Source organism: Schistocerca gregaria, chromosome 3 (genome assembly GCF_023897955.1).
Source record: "Schistocerca gregaria isolate iqSchGreg1 chromosome 3, iqSchGreg1.2, whole genome shotgun sequence".
NCBI lineage: Eukaryota > Metazoa > Arthropoda > Insecta > Orthoptera > Acrididae > Schistocerca > Schistocerca gregaria.
This window is the reverse complement of record NC_064922.1, coordinates 596,994,334-597,014,370: the sequence shown is the minus strand read 5'-3', so window position 1 is coordinate 597,014,370 and position 20,037 is coordinate 596,994,334. Positions and strand designations below refer to the sequence as shown.

Sequence of the window (20,037 nt, the reverse complement as noted above, 5' to 3'; positions counted from 1 at the left end):
TACTACTTGACGTGTGTCATTTCCTAATCTAATTTCCTCAGCATCACTAGACTTAATTCGACTACATTCCATTATCCTCGTTTTGATTTTGCTGATGTTCATCTTATACCCTCCTTTCAAGACACTGTCCATTCCGTTCAACTGCTCTTCCAAGCCCTTTGCTGTCTCTGACAGAATTACAATGTCATCGGCGAACCTCAAGGTTTTTATTTCTTCTCCATGGATTTTAATACCTACTCCGAACTTTTCTTTTGTTTCCTTTATTGCTTGCTCAATATACAGATTGAATAACATCGGGGACAGGCTACAACCCTGTCTCACTCCCTTCCCAACTACTGCTTCCCTTTCATGCCCCTCGACTCTTATAACTGCCATCTGCTTTCTGTACAAATTGTAAATAGCCTTTCACTCTCTGTATTTTACCCCTGCCACCTTCAGAATTTGAAAGAGAGTATTCCAATCAACATTGTCAAAAGCTTTCTCTAAGTCTACAAATGCTAGGTTCGCCTTTCCTTAATCTTTCTTCTAAGATAATTCGTAGGATCAGCATTGCCTCACGTGTTCCAACATTTCTACGGAATCCAAACTGATCTTCCCCGAGGTCGGCTTCTATCAGTTTCTCCATTCGTCTGTAAAGAATTTGCGTTAGTATTTTGCAGCCGTTACTTATTAAACTGATAGTTGGGTAATTTTCACATCTGTCAACACCTGCTTTCTTTGGGATTGGGATTATTATATTCTTCTTGAAGTCTGAGGGTATTTCACCTGTCTCATACATCTTGCTCACCAGATGGTAGAGTTTTGTCAGGACTGGCTCTCCCAAGGCTGTTAGTAGTTCCAATGGAATGTGGTCTACTCCCGGGGCCTTGTTTCGACTCAGGTCTTTCAGTGCTCTGTCAAACTCTTCACGCAGTATCGAATCTCCCATTTCATCTTCATCTACATCCTCTTCCATTTCCATAATATTGTCCTCAAGTACATCGCCCTTGTATAGACCCTCTATATACTACTTCCACCTTTCTGCTTTCCCTTCTTTGCTGAGAACTGGGTTTCCATCTGAGCTCTTGATATTCATACAAGTGGTTCTCTTTTCTCCAAAGGTCTCTTTAATTTTCCTGTAGGCAGTATCTATCTTATCCCTTGTGAAATGAGCCTCTACATCCTTACATTTGTCCTCTAGCCATCCCTGCTTAGCAATTTTGCACTTCCTATCGATCTCATTTTTGAGACGTTTGTATTCCTTTTTTGCCTGCTTCATTTACTGCATTTTTATATTTTTTTCTTTCATCAATCAAATTCAATATTTCTTCTGTTACCCAAGGGTTTCTACTAGCCCTCATCGGTTTACCTATTTGATCCTCTGCTGCCTTCACTATTTCATCCCTCAAAGCTACCCATTCTTCTTCTACTGTATTTCTTTCCTGCATTCCTGTCAATTGTTCCCTTATGCTCTCCGTGAAACTCTGTACAATCTATGGTTCTTTAAGTTTATCCCGGTCGCATCTCCTTAAATTCCTACCTTTTTGCAGTTTCTTCAGTTTTAATCTACAGTTCATAACCAATAGATTGTGGTCAGAGTCCACATCTGCCCCCTGAAAATGTCTTACAATTTAAAACCTGGTTCCTAAATCTCTGTCTTACCATTATATAATCTATCTGATACCTTTTAGTATCTCCAGTATTCTTCCATGTATACAACCTTCTTTTATGATTCTTAAACCAAGTATTAGCTATGATTAAATTATGCTCTGCACAAAATTCTACCAGGCGGCTTCCTCTTTCATTTCTTAGCCCAATCCATATTCACCTACTATGTTTCCTTCTGTCCCTTTTCCTACTGATGAATTCCAGTCATCCATGACTATTATATTTTCGTCTCCCTTCACTACCTGAATTTCTTTTATCTCATCATACATTTCATCAATTTCTTCGTCATCTTCAGAGCTAGTTGGCATATAAACTTGTACTACTGTAGTAGGTGTGGGCTTCGTGTCTATCTTGGCCACAATAATGCGTTCACTATGCTGTTTGTAGTAGCTTACCCGTACACCTGTTTTTTTTTTATTCATTATTAAAACCACTCCTGCATTACCCCTATTTGATTTTGTATTTATGACCCTGTATTCATCTGACCAAAAGTCTTGTTCCTCCTGCCACCGAACTTCATTAATTCCTACTATATCTAATTTTAACCTATCCATTTCCCTTTTTAAATTTTCTAACCTACCTGCCCGATTAAGGGATCTGGCATTCCACGCTCCGATCCGTAGAATGCCAGTTTTCTTTCTCCTGATAACGACATCCTCTTGAGTAGTCCCCGCCCGGAGGCCCGAATGGGGGACTATTTTACCTCCGGAATATTTTACCCAAGAGGATGCCATCATCATTTAATCATACAGTAAAGCTGCATGCCCTCGGGAAAAATTACGGCTGTAGTTTCCCCTTGCTTTCAGCCGTTCTCAGTACCAGAACAGCAAGGCCATTTTGGTTAATGTTACAAGGCCAGATCAGTCAATCATCCAGACTGTTGCCCGTGCAACTACTGAAAAGGCTGCTGCCCCTCTTCAGGAACCACACGTTTGTCTGGTCTCTCAACAGATACCCCTCCGTTGTGGTTGCACCTACGGTACGGCTGTCTGTATCATTGAGGCACGCAAGCTTCCCCACCAACGGCAAGGTCCATGGTTCATGGGGAAGGAATTAATTAATTAGGCAATTAATAATTTTTCTTAGAAAGTAACACACATTTAAAAATTAACAGTCCTAAGTAGTTGTTTTCTCCTGCTCAAATTTTCAGGTTGTCATTCATGAATCCTGTTACTGAATAATAATATTTCTGCACTAGTTTCACATACAAGGTTTTTTCAGTGTTTCTAAATTTATGCAGAGCTATTCTCTTCCCTTCACTTTTGTTATAAATTTTCACACCCATATACTATGGAGTTTGACCATAAAATTATTTTGATTCCTGGTGTTGTAATCACATTGAAAATGATTTGCTACAAATAAATCAGAGTTATTATGTACAAAGATAATCAGCTCATAGAGGTATAGTGAGGAAACACTTAATATACTTACACTTTTTAGGAACGGGTGACATGGTTTTCCTCGCCCAACATTGTGCATATTTCTACTGATGATTTTCTGGAGTTTAAGTACTTCACACATATTGTTTAAGTTACCTCAAAATACAGTTCTATACCTTATCATTGACTCGAGGTAGCCATGATATACGACTTCTCTTATGTCCATACTGGTAGTATTGTACAATATCCTGATTGCAAATGCTAGGCTATTTAATTTATTTACAAGGTACTGTATATGTGAATCCCATGATAGAGGTTTATCCAGTTGCATTCCTAAGAATTTCACACAGCTAGCTTTCTGAAGATCCTGGTTTCTGTGACTGATGTGACTATCATTTACTTTTGCCTTTTTTGTTTTAAACTACATTAACTAAGTCTTTCCATGTTTATACCAGATACTGTAGTTTTGCCATTTCTAAATCCATACTGATTTTTTGAGATTATTTTTTTTTTCTATAAAATTTTGGATTTGTGTAGTGACTACCTTTTCATATATTTTTGATAGTGATGTAAGACGATAGATTGGGCGATAGTTTCCCATATGTTTTGTGCGTATTTTGAATAGTGGCTTAACTACAGCATACTTATGTGTGTCTGGATAATAACCTTCTTGAAGGGACTGGTTAACTGCAGATAATGGCTGTTAAATTATTTTAGAGGCTGTGTTTAACAGTTTTGTTGGTATTCCGTCCCATCCTGCTGATGTTTTACTTTATAGTGATAGTATCATGTCTTCCATATCTTTTACAGTAGTTTTGGTAAATGTACTAAAAAGTTCACTGCCAAATTGCTCACTTTTTTGGAAATTTACCTGTTCTGGATAATTTTCTACATTGATGGTTTGATTTGTTTACATTTATAAAAAAATCATTAAATAATTCAGGAATTTGAGCAGCATTTACAGTAATTTTGTCCACTGTCTTCATTTCAGAAATATCATGGCCTCTAGCTATGGCACCTGTTTCAGCTTTGATCATGATTGTAATGACTTTGATTTGTTTTCACATTCCAAAATAAATCTTATTATTTCCCAGTTCTCTTGCTGCTTTTACAACTTTTGCAAAAAAAAAAAAAAAAAAAAAAAAAAAAAAAAAAAAAAAAAAAAATAAAAAAATAATAATAATAATAATAATAATTTTAATCTTTTAAAGGTAACAAAATCAGGACTTTTGTTATGTTTCAGTTTCCTATGTAGCTGACTTTCTTATGCTAGAGGTTTTTTTTCCTTCAGTAATCCACTTTACTTTATTTCCTACTTTTTATTATGTACAGTAAGGGGAAGGTTTTATTAAAAACATGTAGGAAATACTACGATATATAGCCCACTCCACCTCTATTCTATGATAGAATAAGTTTTTTTTCCTTTTTTCCTGAACTGGTGTTCAGTGTAGTTTTTTTGTGCAAGGTTCCATTGTTTTTGGTAATTTGATAAATAGAGTGCAGTGATCAGAAACCAAGTGTCTCGGTAATACTTGTCTCAATATAATTGATTAAAATATTAATGATGATGTAAATAAAATAGAAAGAAACTTCCATATGGGAAAAATATATTAAAAACAAAGATTCCAAGACTTACCAAGCGGGAAAGCGCCGGCAGACAGGCACCTGAACAAAACACACAGACACACACACAGAATTACGAGCTTTCGCAACTGGCAGTTGCTTCGTCAGGAAAGAGGGAAGGAGAGGGAAAAATGAAAGGATGTGGGTTTTAAGGGAGAGGGTAAGGAGTCATTCCAATCCCGGGAGCGGAAAGACTTCCCTTAGGAGAAAAAAAGGACAGGTGCACTCTCGCGCGCACACACACACACACACACACACACACACACACACACACACATATATCCATCCGCACATACACAGACACAAGCAGACATATTTAAAGGCAAAGAGTAAGGGCAGAGATGTCAGTCGAGGCGGAAGTACAGAGGCAAAGAAGTTGTTGAAAGACAGGTGAGGTATGAGCGGCGGCAACTTGAAATTAGCGGAGGTTGAGGCCTGGCGGATATTGAGAACAGAGGATATACTGAAGGGCGAGTTCCCATCTCCGGAGTTCGGATAGGTTGGTGTTGGTGGGAAGTATCCAGATAACTCGGACGGTGTAACACTGTGCCAAGATGTGCTGGCCGTGCATCAAGGCATGTTTAGCCACAGGGTGATCCTCATTACCAACAAACACTGTCTGCCTGTGTCCATTCATGCGAATGGACAGCTTGTTGCTGGTCATTCCCACATAGAAAGCGTCACAGTGCAGGCAGGTCAGTTGGTAAATCACGTGGGTGCTTACACATGTGGCTCTCCCTTTGATCGTGTACACCTTCCGGGTTACAGGACTGGAGTAGGTGGTGGTGGGAGGGTGCATAGGACAGGTTTTACACCGGGGCCGGTTGCAAGGGTAGGAGCCAGAAGGTAGGGAAGGTGGTTTGGGGATTTCATAGGGATGAACCAAGAGGTTACGAAGGTTAGGTGGACGGCGGAAAGACAATCTTGGTGGAGTGGGGAGGATTTCATGAAGGATGGATCTCATTTCAGGGCAGGATTTTAGGAAGTCGCATCCCTGCTGGAGAGCCACATTCAAGGTCTGATCCAGTCCCGGGAAGTATTCTGTCACAAGTGGGGCACTTTTGGGGTTCTTCTGTGAGAGGTTCTGGGTTTGAGGGGATGAGGAAGTGGCTCTGGTTATCTGCTTCTGTACCAGGTTGGGAGGGTAGTTGCGGGATGCGAAAGCTGTTTTCAGGTTGTTGGTGTAATGGTCGAGGGATTCAGGACTGGAGCAGATTTGTTTGCCATGAAGGCCTAGGCTGTAGGGAAGGGACCGTTTGATATGGAATGGGTGGCAGCTGTCATAATGGAGGTACTGTTGCTTGTTTGTGGGTTTGATGTGGACGGATGTGTGCAGCTGGCCATTGGACAGATGGAGGTCAACGTCTAGGAAAGTGGCATGGGATTTGGAGTAGGACCAGGTGAATCTGATGGAACCAAAGGAGTTGAGGTTGGAGAGGAAATTCTGGAGTTGTTCTTCACTGTGAGTCCAGATCATGAAGATGTCTCTTTGCCTTTAAATATGTCTGCTTGTGTCTGTGTATGTGCGGATGGATATGTGTGTGTGTGTGTGTGTGTGTGTGTGTGTGTGTGTACACCTGTCCTTTTTTTCCCCTAAGGGAAGTCTTTCCGCTCCCGGGATTGGAATGACTCCTTACCCTCTCCCTTAGAACCCACATCCTTTCATTTTTCCCTCTCCTTCCCTCTTTCCTGACGAAGCAACTGCCAGTTGCGAAAGCTCGTAATTCTGTGTGTGTGTTTGTGTGTTTTGTTCATGTGCCTCTCTGCCGGCACTTTCCAGCTTGGTAAGTCTTGGAATCTTTGTTTTTGATTAAAATATTATCTATACATGGTGCTGTCATTTTGTCTACTTGAGTAAAATCAGTGAAATTAGCACTGAAGCCCAGTATTTGAACCATATCAATGAATTTTGTTGAGTTGTTCGTTACTGTAATTTTGACAAAAAGTGATTTGTTATGTCTGTGCCTGGAATGCTATACACAGCTAAAATTACAATATTTTGCCCTAACTGTACACAGCAGCCTTCAATTATACATTCTTCATTAAGGGAGCCGAAATAAGATCTTGCTTTATATTCTGTTGACATTCCTATAAGATTTTGAACATAGTATTTTTTCTTGTTAGATAAATGGTCTTAGTCTATTTTTGCACCTTGGATATTCATGATTTCTCCCTGGTTGGAACAAGAGATTGGTACATTTGGAAATCACTGGTGAGTGAGTTCGGTGACTTCCATTTCATCTCTTTTAATAGTTTCTTTTTGAAATGTATTGACATGATTTTAAGGCTGAATATTTTGCAGAGTTCAACTACTCTTCATGCATTCTGATTGGTCCATAAATAAACTGGGGATTTTTCACTCGTTTTCCTGTACTTTCTTTCTTCACCTAGCTGTGCATTGAAATTGCCAAGTCACAGTTTGACAAGGTTTTGTGGAATTTTAGATACTATTTTTTCCAGTTCACCCATTGTTTCTTGATTTCTCTACCTTTTCATGGTTGATTTTATTTTCAATATTGCTTGGCATGTGGGCATTGATTAGTGTATATCTTTTCTTTGCACACTTCAAGCTGATTATCATTAGTCTGCTGCTGACATGCTTCATATTCATTATGGAGGTGATCTCTACATCTACATCTACATCCATACTCCGCAAGCCACCTGACGGTGTGTGGCGGAGGATACCCTGAGTACCTCTATCGGTTCTCCCTTCTATTCCAGTCTCGTATTGTACGTGGAAAGGAGGATTGTCGGTATGCTTCTGTGTGGGCTCTAATCTCTCTGATTTTATCCTCATGGTCTCTTCGCGAGATATACGTAGGAGGGAGCAATATACTGCTTGACTCTTCGGTGAAGGTATGTTCTTGGAGCTTTAACAAAAGCCCGTACCGAGCTACTGAATGTGTATCCTGCAGAGTCTTCCACTGGAGTTTATCTATCATCTCCGTAATGCTTTCGCGATTACTAAATGATCCCGTAACGAAGCGCGCTGCTCTCCGTTGGATCTTCTCTATCTCTTCTATCAACCCTATCTGGTGCGGATCCCACACTACTGAGCAGTATTCAAGCAGTGGGCGAACAAGCGCACTGTAACCTACTTCCTTCTTGCTTCTCTTGAATGCTAAAGCTACCCCTAGAAGTAATGTGGGTTACAGTTTTTGTTTGTCTGTTTTGCTTTTCAAAAGGGTGTAATTCCAAAAATCAATTGCATTTTTGTGTCAGTCAGTTTTGTTTCTTGGAGTGCCAATATTTATATATTTTATTCGTTTAGGGTACACTTTGGTTCATACAATTTTCCTGGGTGTGTGGTCAAAGTTGACTAGAGGAATCCAACTCCCACTGTTTGTGTGTCCATCCAGACACCCCAGAATCTGATAGTCTGGTTGTGCTGGTTTTGACAATAGTGGATTTATTACTACTTGGGTTAAAAGTTTGTTTCCTGCCCACACCTCACGGTACTTGATTATCACAAGTTTCGAACATAGTCCAGGTTTTGGACTAGAGTGCTAGTTTCAGAACAAGAATCTGAACCACACCTCTAGTGATGAGACACTGACCTCTTTGCAACTTGCTACGAGTCAGACACAATATGGGTTTCGCAGAATGTCTGTTCTGCCAACTCTGCAGTATTGATGGTCTTTATCATTGCCAGTTAATATCCCATGTTGTAGACTAGTGCGCTTCTCCTCTCCTGTTGTTGTTATTATTATAAGCAAATTTGACCATCTAAAATAGTTTAAAGCTTGCTTGCTTTTTTTTTTTTTTGTCTGAAGTTTGCCCTGTCTTGAATACTCCTTGATATGTTTACCATACTGCTTTCTTTTTTCTTAGGTTTTTCCTTCAGTTTGAAATTCATACCCCAACAATGCACCAGCTTATTATTATTATTATTATTATTATTATTATTATTATTATTATTATTATTATTAGGGGGTGTCAAAAATGATGAGAATTAATTTTTTGAATTTTAATGCACCCGCACTAGAGATTGGTGTAGGCAGTACCAGAGAGGTCTGACCTTGAGTGACATAATATCATACATGTCAGTTACCTGGCAGCATGCAGTTGGAGGGAAGTAGGGAAAGTATACAGGCGTGTTTACTGTACCCAACATGGTTCTCCAGTTGCAGCAGTATGTGTCAATTAGATTTTGCGTTCTTGATAAAATTCGATCACAAACATGTGAAATGTTGCAGCAAGTCTATAAAGAGCAAGCCACGGGGAAAACACAAATTTTTGAGGGGCATAAACGGTTTTGAGAGAGTAAAAATGACTTGCTAGTGTTCCACAACCCAGAAGGCCCTCAGCTTCGAAGACTGAAACCAGTATCAACACAACTGATGTCATGTGACAGGAAGACTGTCATTCATCGTTAACAAAGATTGCAGAGATTATGGACATATTCTATGGATCAGATGGCAATATTGTACGAAATGTTCTAGGGTATAGAAAAGTTGCAGCGAAGTGGATGCCTCCAGTGATCAGTGGTGAACAGAAGGCTCACCGTGCGACAGCACATTGACAATGGAAGGGAAGGCATCAATGAGAACCAGACTTTTTGGGCAGAAGTCCAAGAACTAAAAAGCCCAAAGTTCAACCAAGTCCTTTAAAAGTCATGCATCTTGTCTTCTTCAATATGCAAGTCATTTTGTACTATCATGTGGTGCATGAGCAACATACTGTTATTGTGAAATTACTATTGTGGCTTACTGAAGGAGCCATAAGAAGGAAAACTGCAACAGAAACACCACCTCTTGCTCAACTGGGATGGATAATGCACTGGCTCATTGTGTCATAAAGACTCAAGAAACAATCTGAATGAGGCATTGAAGTCATATCCCATCCATGTTATTCACCAGACCTAGTACCATGTGAATTCCATCTAATTTCTGCAGTGAAAAAATCTCCTGGAGGTTGTTATTTTCAGCTTGATCAAGAGCTAAATAATCAAGTTTTGTCTACTCACCAGACTGTCAAAAAGGGGCTTCAGGGAGTGTTTTGGACGTTGCACTGAATGCTGGAATCATTGTATTAGATCCAAGGGGAATTACTTTGAGGGTCTTTAATGGAATTTGAATAAAGGTAATCAGTATTTTCCACTAAATAAATAATACTGGACTTTTTTTTTTTTTTTTTTTTTTTTTTTTTTTTTTTTTTTGCACGCCCTCATATTATCTGTCACCTCAACCACTTTATTTGTATAGTCAACTTTTTTGGGTTTCCTTTCATTGTGGAATTAATGTCTGTAGCCACTGCTTTCATCTGCTTGTCTTTTTTCTTCATTCATTCTATCCTTTTAATAATATATGAAACGTTATCTCATTGTCCATTTCAAAAAGAAGAGTCAGTTGTTCATGGAGATCAATGTTAAGCACATCTGCTAATATTCTTTGACATTATATTTAGTATGATTATTTGTCCCTCTTTCATCAGCCATTTTTGTATTTTATACTTATTTTTTATTTTACTGTTTCAGGCTTGCATTTCCCAAGGAGGCTCTTGTGAAACAGTGTTGGATGGCTACTATGTAGAAAGTGCGGTATGTGTAGTAATAGGTTTCCTTTGGCTGCTGTGGGGCAAGAAAAGGGTTAATTATCTTCAGTCAAGAGGTGACAATGCGTGGAAAGTTGTTCGAATGAGGACTAGATAACAGTTGGCTTGTGTTTAAGGAAATACTTTTGTTCTGTGACATGGCGAGTGTGTGTGCGTGTGTGTAACAAGAAATATTTTTGTATGAAAATGGAAGTATAAACATAGACATCTACATTCCATGCCTCTGTCATACACATTTCGGATTCTTATATGAAATGTACTTCTCTTGCAGAATTGTTATTTGAAAAGAAGTTATCAACTATGTTTGATAATTTGTCGTTTTATCAAAAATATTGCATGTTATATATGTGCACTTAATACTTCCTACTCTTTTACTGTCATAACACTGTCATTTTTTAAATAATGCAGTTATATGAAAGTTAAAATTGACAATGGAATGCTGCTTAAGGGTGCTATAACAGCTTGTAGCAAAATGTTGTTGTGTGGTGCTCTTCATGCCATGTTATCAACATAAGTGCACCGTTTTATTCCTGTACAACGGTGTGGTGCTACTCAGTATTTTGTTACATGTGTTTTGTTATTTACAACTTGACTTTTGTTTCATCTTTTGTATTGTTAAGTTTGTGTTACATTTCGACTTATTTAAGAAATCTGCTGCAGTGCACCTCCCATCAGTGTGCCATGGATTCAGGGTGCAACTATTTTGAGCACAAATTCTGTATTGGGAAAAAATACGTAGAGGTTCTACGAATTTGTTGCCTGTTTTGTCACGTAAGATTCAGGGTAACTCTGTCCAGAAAGTATTTATTATAGTACCTGGTTTCATACAAAAAATAGCAATGCTAATATTTTTTGAGAGCTTCAGCAAAATTTTATTTTGTATGCCACCATCAGTGGTGATGTGTGAGTTAAACAATAAAAAACATGTGGAATTCATGTTGTTGAAATTGTGTTACTTTTCTTTATTGTAATCATAAATTATTGAATTTTGTACAGGAATCTGAAAATACATTTTTTTGCAACATACATCAAATGCTGAATACATGTGGGGAACACTCTCTTGCCATGAGTTGTGTTAATTGGTTAAAATATAACGTAGTTTGCATCAGTCAAAATGACACTAGTTCATATGTGGTTGGAAGAGAAGTGTCTACCAATTCAATTACTCAATCCATAGGAGCCACCATTTAGTTAGATTTCTATTTATTTTGAACATTGCAATGCTGTCAAACATAATGTAAGATGTCTAACAGTATGGAAATTACAAAATTAGATCCTTTATCTCATGTCAGATCAATATCTCTTATTTAACATAAGTAATGATTAATAGCTTGATCAGACTGCCCTGAAACACCTACAGAACTGTTGAGCATATTGTAGCTTGGCTGCAGAAAATAATAAATTAGGAGACAGAATTGCTATCCACCACTTAACATTCAGGAAGAGACACATGTAGTACCACTGATAGACACACATAAATGTAAAAGTAAAATACTACTTACCTTTCGGGACCAGTAGTGAGGAGAGAGGTATAGGTTGGAGAAAGTTAAGAAGGAATGACAGGGCACACAGGTCCCATGATGATAGAGACGTACCTGCAGTGAGAATAAAGGTCCTTTCTGGAGGACCCATGTCTACTCTTCTTGGCCACTGTTGTCCCGAGTCCATCTTATCACCAGTTGTTCTGCAGTCATTGCACTACAGTCAACTATCCATGCTATCTGTCAGAAAGATATTTCTGGGTCCGTCCCTTGTACCATTGATTTGACCGTTTACATCTACACAATTACTTTGAAATCCACACTTAAGAGTTTGCCGGAGAGTCCATAGAACAACTTTCAGGCTGTTTCACTACCTTTCTGGTCTTGAGTAACACATGGAAAAAGTGCACATCAAAGTTTTCCTGTACGTGCTGTGATTTCTGTTAATGTATCGTGCTGGTCATTTCTCCTAGTAAAGGGTGAGCATTAATAAAACCAACAAACTGCAGGAATGGATTCCTGACTGGAAATGGAGGACGAAAGGCCATATGAACATTGTCTGGAAATGGACGGTGTGCATGCAATGACGACAAATCTTCCTGGAAAGCAGTACAGAGCTGCATCACATTCACATCAGAAGAGATGTTTAAAGTGACCTCCATGAGATGCAGTGCAAGCATTCACACATCACATCATGGATTGCCACACTCTTTTGCACATTCTGGTCTCTCTCCGAATAGCACAAGCATTGTGAACACACTGTTGAAGAGGCTGCATATCAGGTCCTCCAAATCTGGTGTACACACTGTCAGCCACCTCCCTGCTCATTTGCCTGTCTGAAAGTACCCATGATCACATAAACACTCAAAAAGGACTAGAAATGGTGTGTGATGTGGTTGATGTTTCTGAGGGTAGTTGTTTTGGTATAGTCATGCTGCCTTTCAACTGCTTCCTTCTGCTTGGCTGTACACGAACACCATCTTGGCTTGTTCCAGACATGAATACCTGTACACTGTGTGTCAATCATGCAGCCTGCAATGCAAGGAACACATGGCACCTAGTCAGAGGAACATCCATTCATCAGCGCCATCTACCACGTCAACAATGCATTTCAGGACATATGTTCTTCGTAGATCCTTTTTTCCTCCATTTCCAGTCAGCAATACGTCCCTGCAGTTTGGCAGTTTTATTAATGTTCACTCTTTATAGATGGGAGTCAGTAACATATTTTAACCTTTGTAGGAGACTGTTGGTAATTGTAATTTTGTGTAAGACTCTCTCCACAGCAAAAGTGTCTTGGTTTTAACGATTGCCACTGCAATTCAGATATTTTATCTGTAATACTCTCTCCTCTATTTCATGACAGTGCAAACTTCCCTGTGTTTCATGAATTTTTTCATTATCCCCATCAATCCTGTTTGATGCGCATCCCACATCCTGCAGCTACACTCCAGAAGAGGATTGACAAGTTTCATGTAGACAGTCTCTTTAGTAGATTTGTTGCGCCTTCTAAGTGTTTTGCCAATAAAATACATTTGTTCTTAAAATCCAAAAGATGGTAATAAGCTGTGGGGTTCCTCAATGGAAAATTCGAACATAATAGAGACCTTAAAACAGTGCCATACCCACCATATGAGCAAAACGTAACCTATATTATTACCTTATGGCTGCCTACAAAATGTGAACCTTTTGGTTATTTTGAGATTAAGATCCGTGAAAATTAGGTACCAACGAAACTACAAAATGAATGTAAATTTTTCAGGTAAGTCATTTGAACTATGAAGAATTCTTATTTTGAACAACAGCCCAAAATAATTGACATTGGGAAAGCATTTTGTCTCTTCTATGCATAGGTGACCAATAAGTAAGTGGCTGTCACTGTAGTAATGAAGTAATACGTGAAACTGATTCAAGTAACACTAATATGGCTTTATTCATAAACCTCTTAACAATAACAGAAATAATCCACCCTTGACTCCACGTGTAACAAGAGAGGAGAATCGTACAGAAGGTTCAACTTAAGTGATGCACAGAACAACTGATGTGAGTGGTTCTCATCTTTACATCATCACCTGCAGGCAGGTCCCTGTGTGAAGGAGACAGGGCTGGACCCACCAGCAACAATTACTGAGCAATGTTGGTGATCGGGCTGGTGGAGGCGGCCTGACCGGAATAGCAGGCTGTGACAATGGACCCGAGGCCAGAGATGGACTGGCACCCAGCACTGGGAAGTGTCAGCTGTGGGTGCTGCACTTACAGGAGGCAGTCAATGGGATGGGGACACCGCTAGAGCAGGCCACAATGGGCTTGAGGTGGAGGGTGGCAGGATGGGCCGCACCCGTGAACTGGTAGCTTCCAGGAGCGAGTGGGGGCACAACTGTTCAAAGTAGTGCACGACTAGTCAATCGGCCATACGGACATCACAGAGACAGTGTCCCTGGCAGCACACAATAGCGGCCAGTATCCACTTCAGCAGGCGATCAAACCCAGACACCAACACTGGTGATCCCGGCACAATGCGGCCATATGAACCCTATTGCGGCAGGTGGAGCGCAAACCACAGAAGCTGTAAGAGTGTGCAGGCCTGCCAGCCATGCAGCATCTCAGCCAAGCTCCGCTCTCCCATAGGCGTGAAGCGATAGGTGCTCAGAAAATGGAGACAGCATTGTCCTGTGAAGAATCCACAATAAACTTCTGCATTTGGGTCTTGAATATACGCACCAGTTGCTCCAGCTCGCCATTTGATTCGGAACAGAATGGCTGAGCCGTAACGTGATGAATGCAGTGACGGGAACAAAACAATTGAAAGGTGTGAGCAATGAACAGGGGCCCATTATTGAAAACTTAGGTACAATGCAACCCTTCAATAGAAAAAAACCCTCAAAAGCTTACAAATTGTGACCTCAGCTGATGTCAATGCACATCCACATATTGGACAATGTAAGAAAACAGCGTAAATGCATCCACAACCAAGAGCCATTATGAATTCAAGAAAGGCCCTACAAAATCTGCATGAATGTGTTCCCATACCTGGCATGGAGCAGGCCACAAGAACAGAGACACCCTGAGAGATGTCTGTTGTCGGCTTTACCGTGTTCAGATGTAGGTCAAAAATGGATTTTGTAATTGTAGTGACACAAGACCAGTGCCCTGTGTTGTAGGTGGTGTGCTGCCTTGTCAGACACAGAAGGGTGAGGGTTTAAGCAAGGAAACCAAGGATTTATGTTCAGTAATAATGTTAAACTTGGAACCGTGCAAAAAAGCATGAATTTCTGCAGTGCATAGACTATGGCAACAGTCTCGTTGTCCACCGGATAGAAATGTTGCTATGCCAGAGTGAAAGATTTAGAGGTGAAAACAAGAGATCATTCAGAGGTGTCAGCATATCGGTGTCCTAGGGCTGCGCTGAGCCCATAATGTGAGACACCAGTCGTCAAAACTTTGTGCTTGTCTTGAGAGAACGTAGCTAAACAAGGGGCCTAGAGTAGTTTGTATTTCAACAGTTGAAAAGCATGTTTGCATTCCATGCTCCAGTAAAAAAGGTACATTTGTACATAACAAGGCATGCAACAGATGAGCCAATGTTGTTGCCCCCAGGAGGAATTTATGATGGTAGGCCATTGTCCCTAGGAAGGACTAAAGTTCCTTTGCAGACAAAGGGCGAGGCATAGACTTAACATCGGGGATGTGGTCTGGCAGAGGGCAAATCCCATCCCGCAAATCCTCGAATCCGAAATAAACAATAGAGGATTGGAGGAAAACTCGAAAGTTTGTGAGGCTACACCATAAGCCTGCGGACTCTAAGACAGAAAACAAAGTGTGCAAATTTTTCAAATAATTGGCCATGGAGAATCCCATGACAACAGTATAATCCAGATAATTAACACAACCCAGGATATGCATAGTCAGTTGCTATAAAAATCGTTGGCAACTAGCAGGGGTGCTAGCCACACCAAATGGAAGGCACAAATATTGAAAGAGACCAAAAGGAGTATTCAAAACCAGAACTCACTGAGACTCTTCATCTGCAGATATGCTTCAGACAGATCAATTTTAGAAAAGTACTGGCTACCCGATATTTTTACAAACAGTTCTTCCTGACATGGGAGTGGATACATATCCATGATTGACTGAATGTTGGAAGTCTTACTGAAGTCGCCACAGAGGCAAAGTACTCCCGATGCCTTCCAAACTACAACCAGCAAAGGTGAACAATCACTAGCCAAAACTGGTTACACTCCCATAAGAGATTGAAGTCTGTCCAATTCTGCTTTCACTTGATCTTTCAGGGTGACAGGATGGAACATGCACGACGAAAACCGGTCAAGCAATAGATTTCGAAGAAAAATGAGCAGAAAAATTTGTAGTACACCCTATAATTTCGAAAAACAAGTCCAAAAACTTCTCACAATGTTTTTGCAATTGAGAATATGCTACCTAATCAGACACAAGGTGAATTGTGTCAATGATAGAAAGTCCAAATGCCTGAAATGCGTCAATCCCAAAAAAGTTCTTAACATCGACATCTGCTATCACCAAAAATATAATGGATAAAACCACTGATTTGTTAGAGGCAAATGTCACAAATGGCCGCAACTGCACAATGTTCTGTTTGTTATAACTGACCAGCTTCCACATGACAGGTGTCAGTAGAGGCAAGTCTAAACTAACATAGGAATGAGAATTAAATAATGTCACTGGAGCACCTGTGTCAACCTTTAGCCAGGCACTTGGCAAAAAAACACATAACATGTTAAACAACTTGGGAGAAGTCACAAGAATTGGGGTCATCCAGTTTACATCTATGTCCCTATCCTGAACAATATTCGGTGTACGACCCACAGAGGTCATGTTGCCTTTCTTCTGGCAAGCATTACAAGTAGCCCAACACTTAGGGCATGCTGAACATTCGTGCTGGACAAAACAGAAAGGCCTATACCGAAACAGAGTATGCTGTCACTGGCACTGTGGCTGTCACAGCTGCTTGGGTTGGCCATAGTCTGATCAGCACTTGGCCTGGACGTTTACCTCTACCAATTTAGCTTCCTTGTGTAAGCCATCTGTTGTCTTAGTAGGCACATCTTGTGACACTACTGCCACATCACCCCACACTTCAATTTTGTCACCTACTGCCTGAGAAACGTCAGAAGATTATGCTATTCGCAAAACTTCTGCCATCAGGGGTTTTCGCAGAGTAAAGCTTTCTGGTGCACTACTTTGTCCAGAACTAAACAGATAATTGTGACACACACTATGGAGTCTGCAGAAGAGTCATTATGAGCATGAACTGATACTTACAGCTAAGGCTGTGAAGTTTTGTTGCCCTGGCCCTGTATGACTTGTTTGCTTTCTAATGGCATCAGTAGAATTCAACCTACACTGCTATGACAAGTGTACAGTTGTGATGATAGTTGTACAACAAACTGCACATGTGACCACAAGTAAGAGCTGCCACTTCTTGTACAGGGGCAATCCACGAGATGAATAAGACTTTGCTGAAATCCGAGTCTGTCACACCAAAAGCCAAAAAATGTTGTCTGACTTTTTTTTTGTAAGCTTCCTAATCCTTGACTGAATCATCATATGGAGGAAATGTTAGTGGATAGACTGGTGGAACGGCACCTTTTCTGTTAATGGAAGCTGACAAAGTGGTCACTGCTGAAGTAAGCTGTTCAATAAGGATCAGTAACACAGTGTCCATAATGACTAAACCTGATGAAACCGCACTTAAAGACTGCACATTCAGGAACTGTTCCAAACTCATAGCCAATTGTGTAGTAACAAAGTAACACACAAAACCGATCCAAGTAAAACAAATATGGCTTTCAAAGATTTCTCGGATCTCCAGCTGGGTGGTAGTGCTGATATATTGCAGCATTTTGGGAAGTGTCATACTACCCATCTTCTGGCGAAGTGACAAGATTTGCGGACAGCAGGGTATTTATACACGCAGCCTCCCTCCTCCACTAGCCCTCAGGAGAATGAGGTGGTCAGGTTGTAGGCGCGCGGTGGTGGGGTTAGGGACTGCCCCTGGCAGCCGTATTCTGCGCTTGGTGTGAGTATTCTGTCTGAATCTGTGGCGCAGAATGTTGGCGTGCAGGGTTCCATGCTGCGGTTAGTTGGTAACCTTGTTCCCTGTTGACAAGGTTGTCATGAATCCTTATTTCTAGGGATTCTTTGATGATACTTTTCCATAAGCCAGACGCTTGGCATGGCACATTCGTGTTTTCGAAGTTGAAGGTGTGTTCTTCCATTATGCTGTGTTCTGCCTTGGCGATTGCAAACCTCTATATGCAACGTTTTGAGGAAGTGGCCCTTCAAACCACCAGACAGCAACCAAAGTACTTCTTCCGCTATGTCAATGACACTTTTGTTGTGTGGGGGCATGGCAGACAGGCGCTAGATGAGTCTCTCGAGCGCTTCAACAGCATCCATCCCATTATCAAATTTACATTAGAAATAGAGAAAACTGGAAGCCTCCCCTTCTTTGACATACTAATTAAGAGGAAGGCAGATGGTTCACTAGGCCATACAGTGCATAGGAAGAAGACACACACAGACCTATACTATCAGGCAACAAGCTGCCACCATCCAGACCTGGTACATAGGGCAGACACCATCTGCGACAGACATCCTACCATCCAAGCTGCAACACTTGTGGGACATCTTCCGCCAAAATGGCTACAGAAAAACTCAAATCAACAGGGTGCCAAAAAGGAAGAAAGAAGCAGTGGCAACCCCAGAAGAAGAAGAAGAGGAAGAAGACAAACAACTTGTGTTCCTTCTGTATGTGAGTCTGAACTAGGCCAAAATTATACAACTTCTAGGCAAACTCAGTATTAAAACCGTTCTCCACCCACCATCAAAGACGAGGGAGCTCCTAGGTTCTGCCAAAGACTCGCTGAAGTTAAACATGCCAGGAATATGCAGCATCCCACGTGAATGCGAAAAACAGTACACTGGACAAACAAAGTGCTGTATGTCTGAATGCTGTGGAGAACATATCAGATGTGTGTGACTAGGATGCACAGAAAAATCAGCCATAGCAGAACACGGTATAAAAGAAGAACACACCTTCAACTTCGAAAATACAAGGGTGCTGTGCCGAGTATCTGGCTTATGGAAAAGTGTCATCAAACAATCCCTAGAAATAAGGATTTATGAGAACCTTGTCAACAGGGAAGAAGGATACCAACTAAGCACAGAATGGAATCCTGTGATAGTGGCAATCTGTCATGAGCGCACCCACCAACATCCTCCGCCACAGACACAGACAGAATGTACACACCAATTGCCGAATGCAGCTGCTGGGGGTGGTTACTACTCCCACCAGCTTGCGCCTGCGATCGGACCACTGCAGCCCCCCAAGGACTAGTGGAGGGGGGAGACTAAGCGTATAAATGCCTCGTGAATCTCGACACTGCCAGAAGATGACATTTCCTGAAATGTCACAATATATCAATACTGCCACCCAGCTGTAGACCTGAGAAACCTCCATCAGCTGTATCACTAGGAAAGCCTACAGTCACATGAACAGATGAGGCTTTATTCATAAACCTGTGAACAATAACAGAAGTAAGCCTCTCGTGACTCCACACCGTCACAAGACAAAAGAATCATACAGAATGTTCAACATAAGTGATACACAATACAACGTATGTGAACGCTACAAACAGAACATAGTGAGGGTGAGTAAGTGCTGCTCCGCAAGTATATAGGTGCAAGTCACCGGTAGATGGCACAGTGGAGAATTTTGCCGCGTGTGTAGTCCCTACAGAATCCTCTATGTCTGATCTGCAGTGATGCAGTTGGCAGTTGATTTAACACTACACTTAGCACACTCACACACACTAGTAGCAGGAGTCAGCAATTACAAGAAGTTGTATTTGTGCATAAAATGGGCTAAAAAGTTAATGTGTGCTATTGTAAAATAAGAGGATGTACTTCCAAAAAACGAAGCTAACAATCTAGTTGTCATGTCAGAAATGTTGTGCTATGTAGCTGTGTTTTCAATAAATTTTATTCCATAGATGAGCACCCTCTTTGTGCTAGTAATTCTTTCTATATCTGGATGGTGAACTGAGATCAGCTACTCTGTATTCTTCATGTGAAAAATACAGAGTAGCTGATCTCAGTTCACCATACAGATATAGAGAGAATTACTAGCACACAGAAGGTGCTCATCTATGCAATAAAATTTATTGAAAACACTCAATCTTGCTTATGTATCTATTGAGCACAGAAAGCCTCACCTATAAAGCGAGTTGTTACCCCTCAGTCCTTCCATTATTTATACTCCAATGAGGACTTCCCATTACCTTATGAATAAGTAGAGTATATTACTACAGAAATGA

General features: G+C 40.7%; 1 protein-coding gene across 2 annotated transcripts in view; it reads left to right on the top strand.

Annotated features, from left to right (window-relative positions):
- Positions 1-11,138, top strand: part of LOC126355901 (acetyl-coenzyme A transporter 1) — an 82,898-nt gene extending 71,760 nt beyond the window's left edge. For both annotated transcript variants that reach the window (XM_050006411.1, XM_050006410.1), the window contains exon 9: positions 10,126-11,138. In XM_050006411.1, coding sequence (XP_049862368.1) covers positions 10,126-10,299 — 174 coding nt within the window. In that variant the 3' untranslated portion in view covers positions 10,300-11,138. The remainder of the gene's footprint in view (positions 1-10,125) is intronic.
- Positions 11,139-20,037: the final 8,899 nt, after the last annotated feature.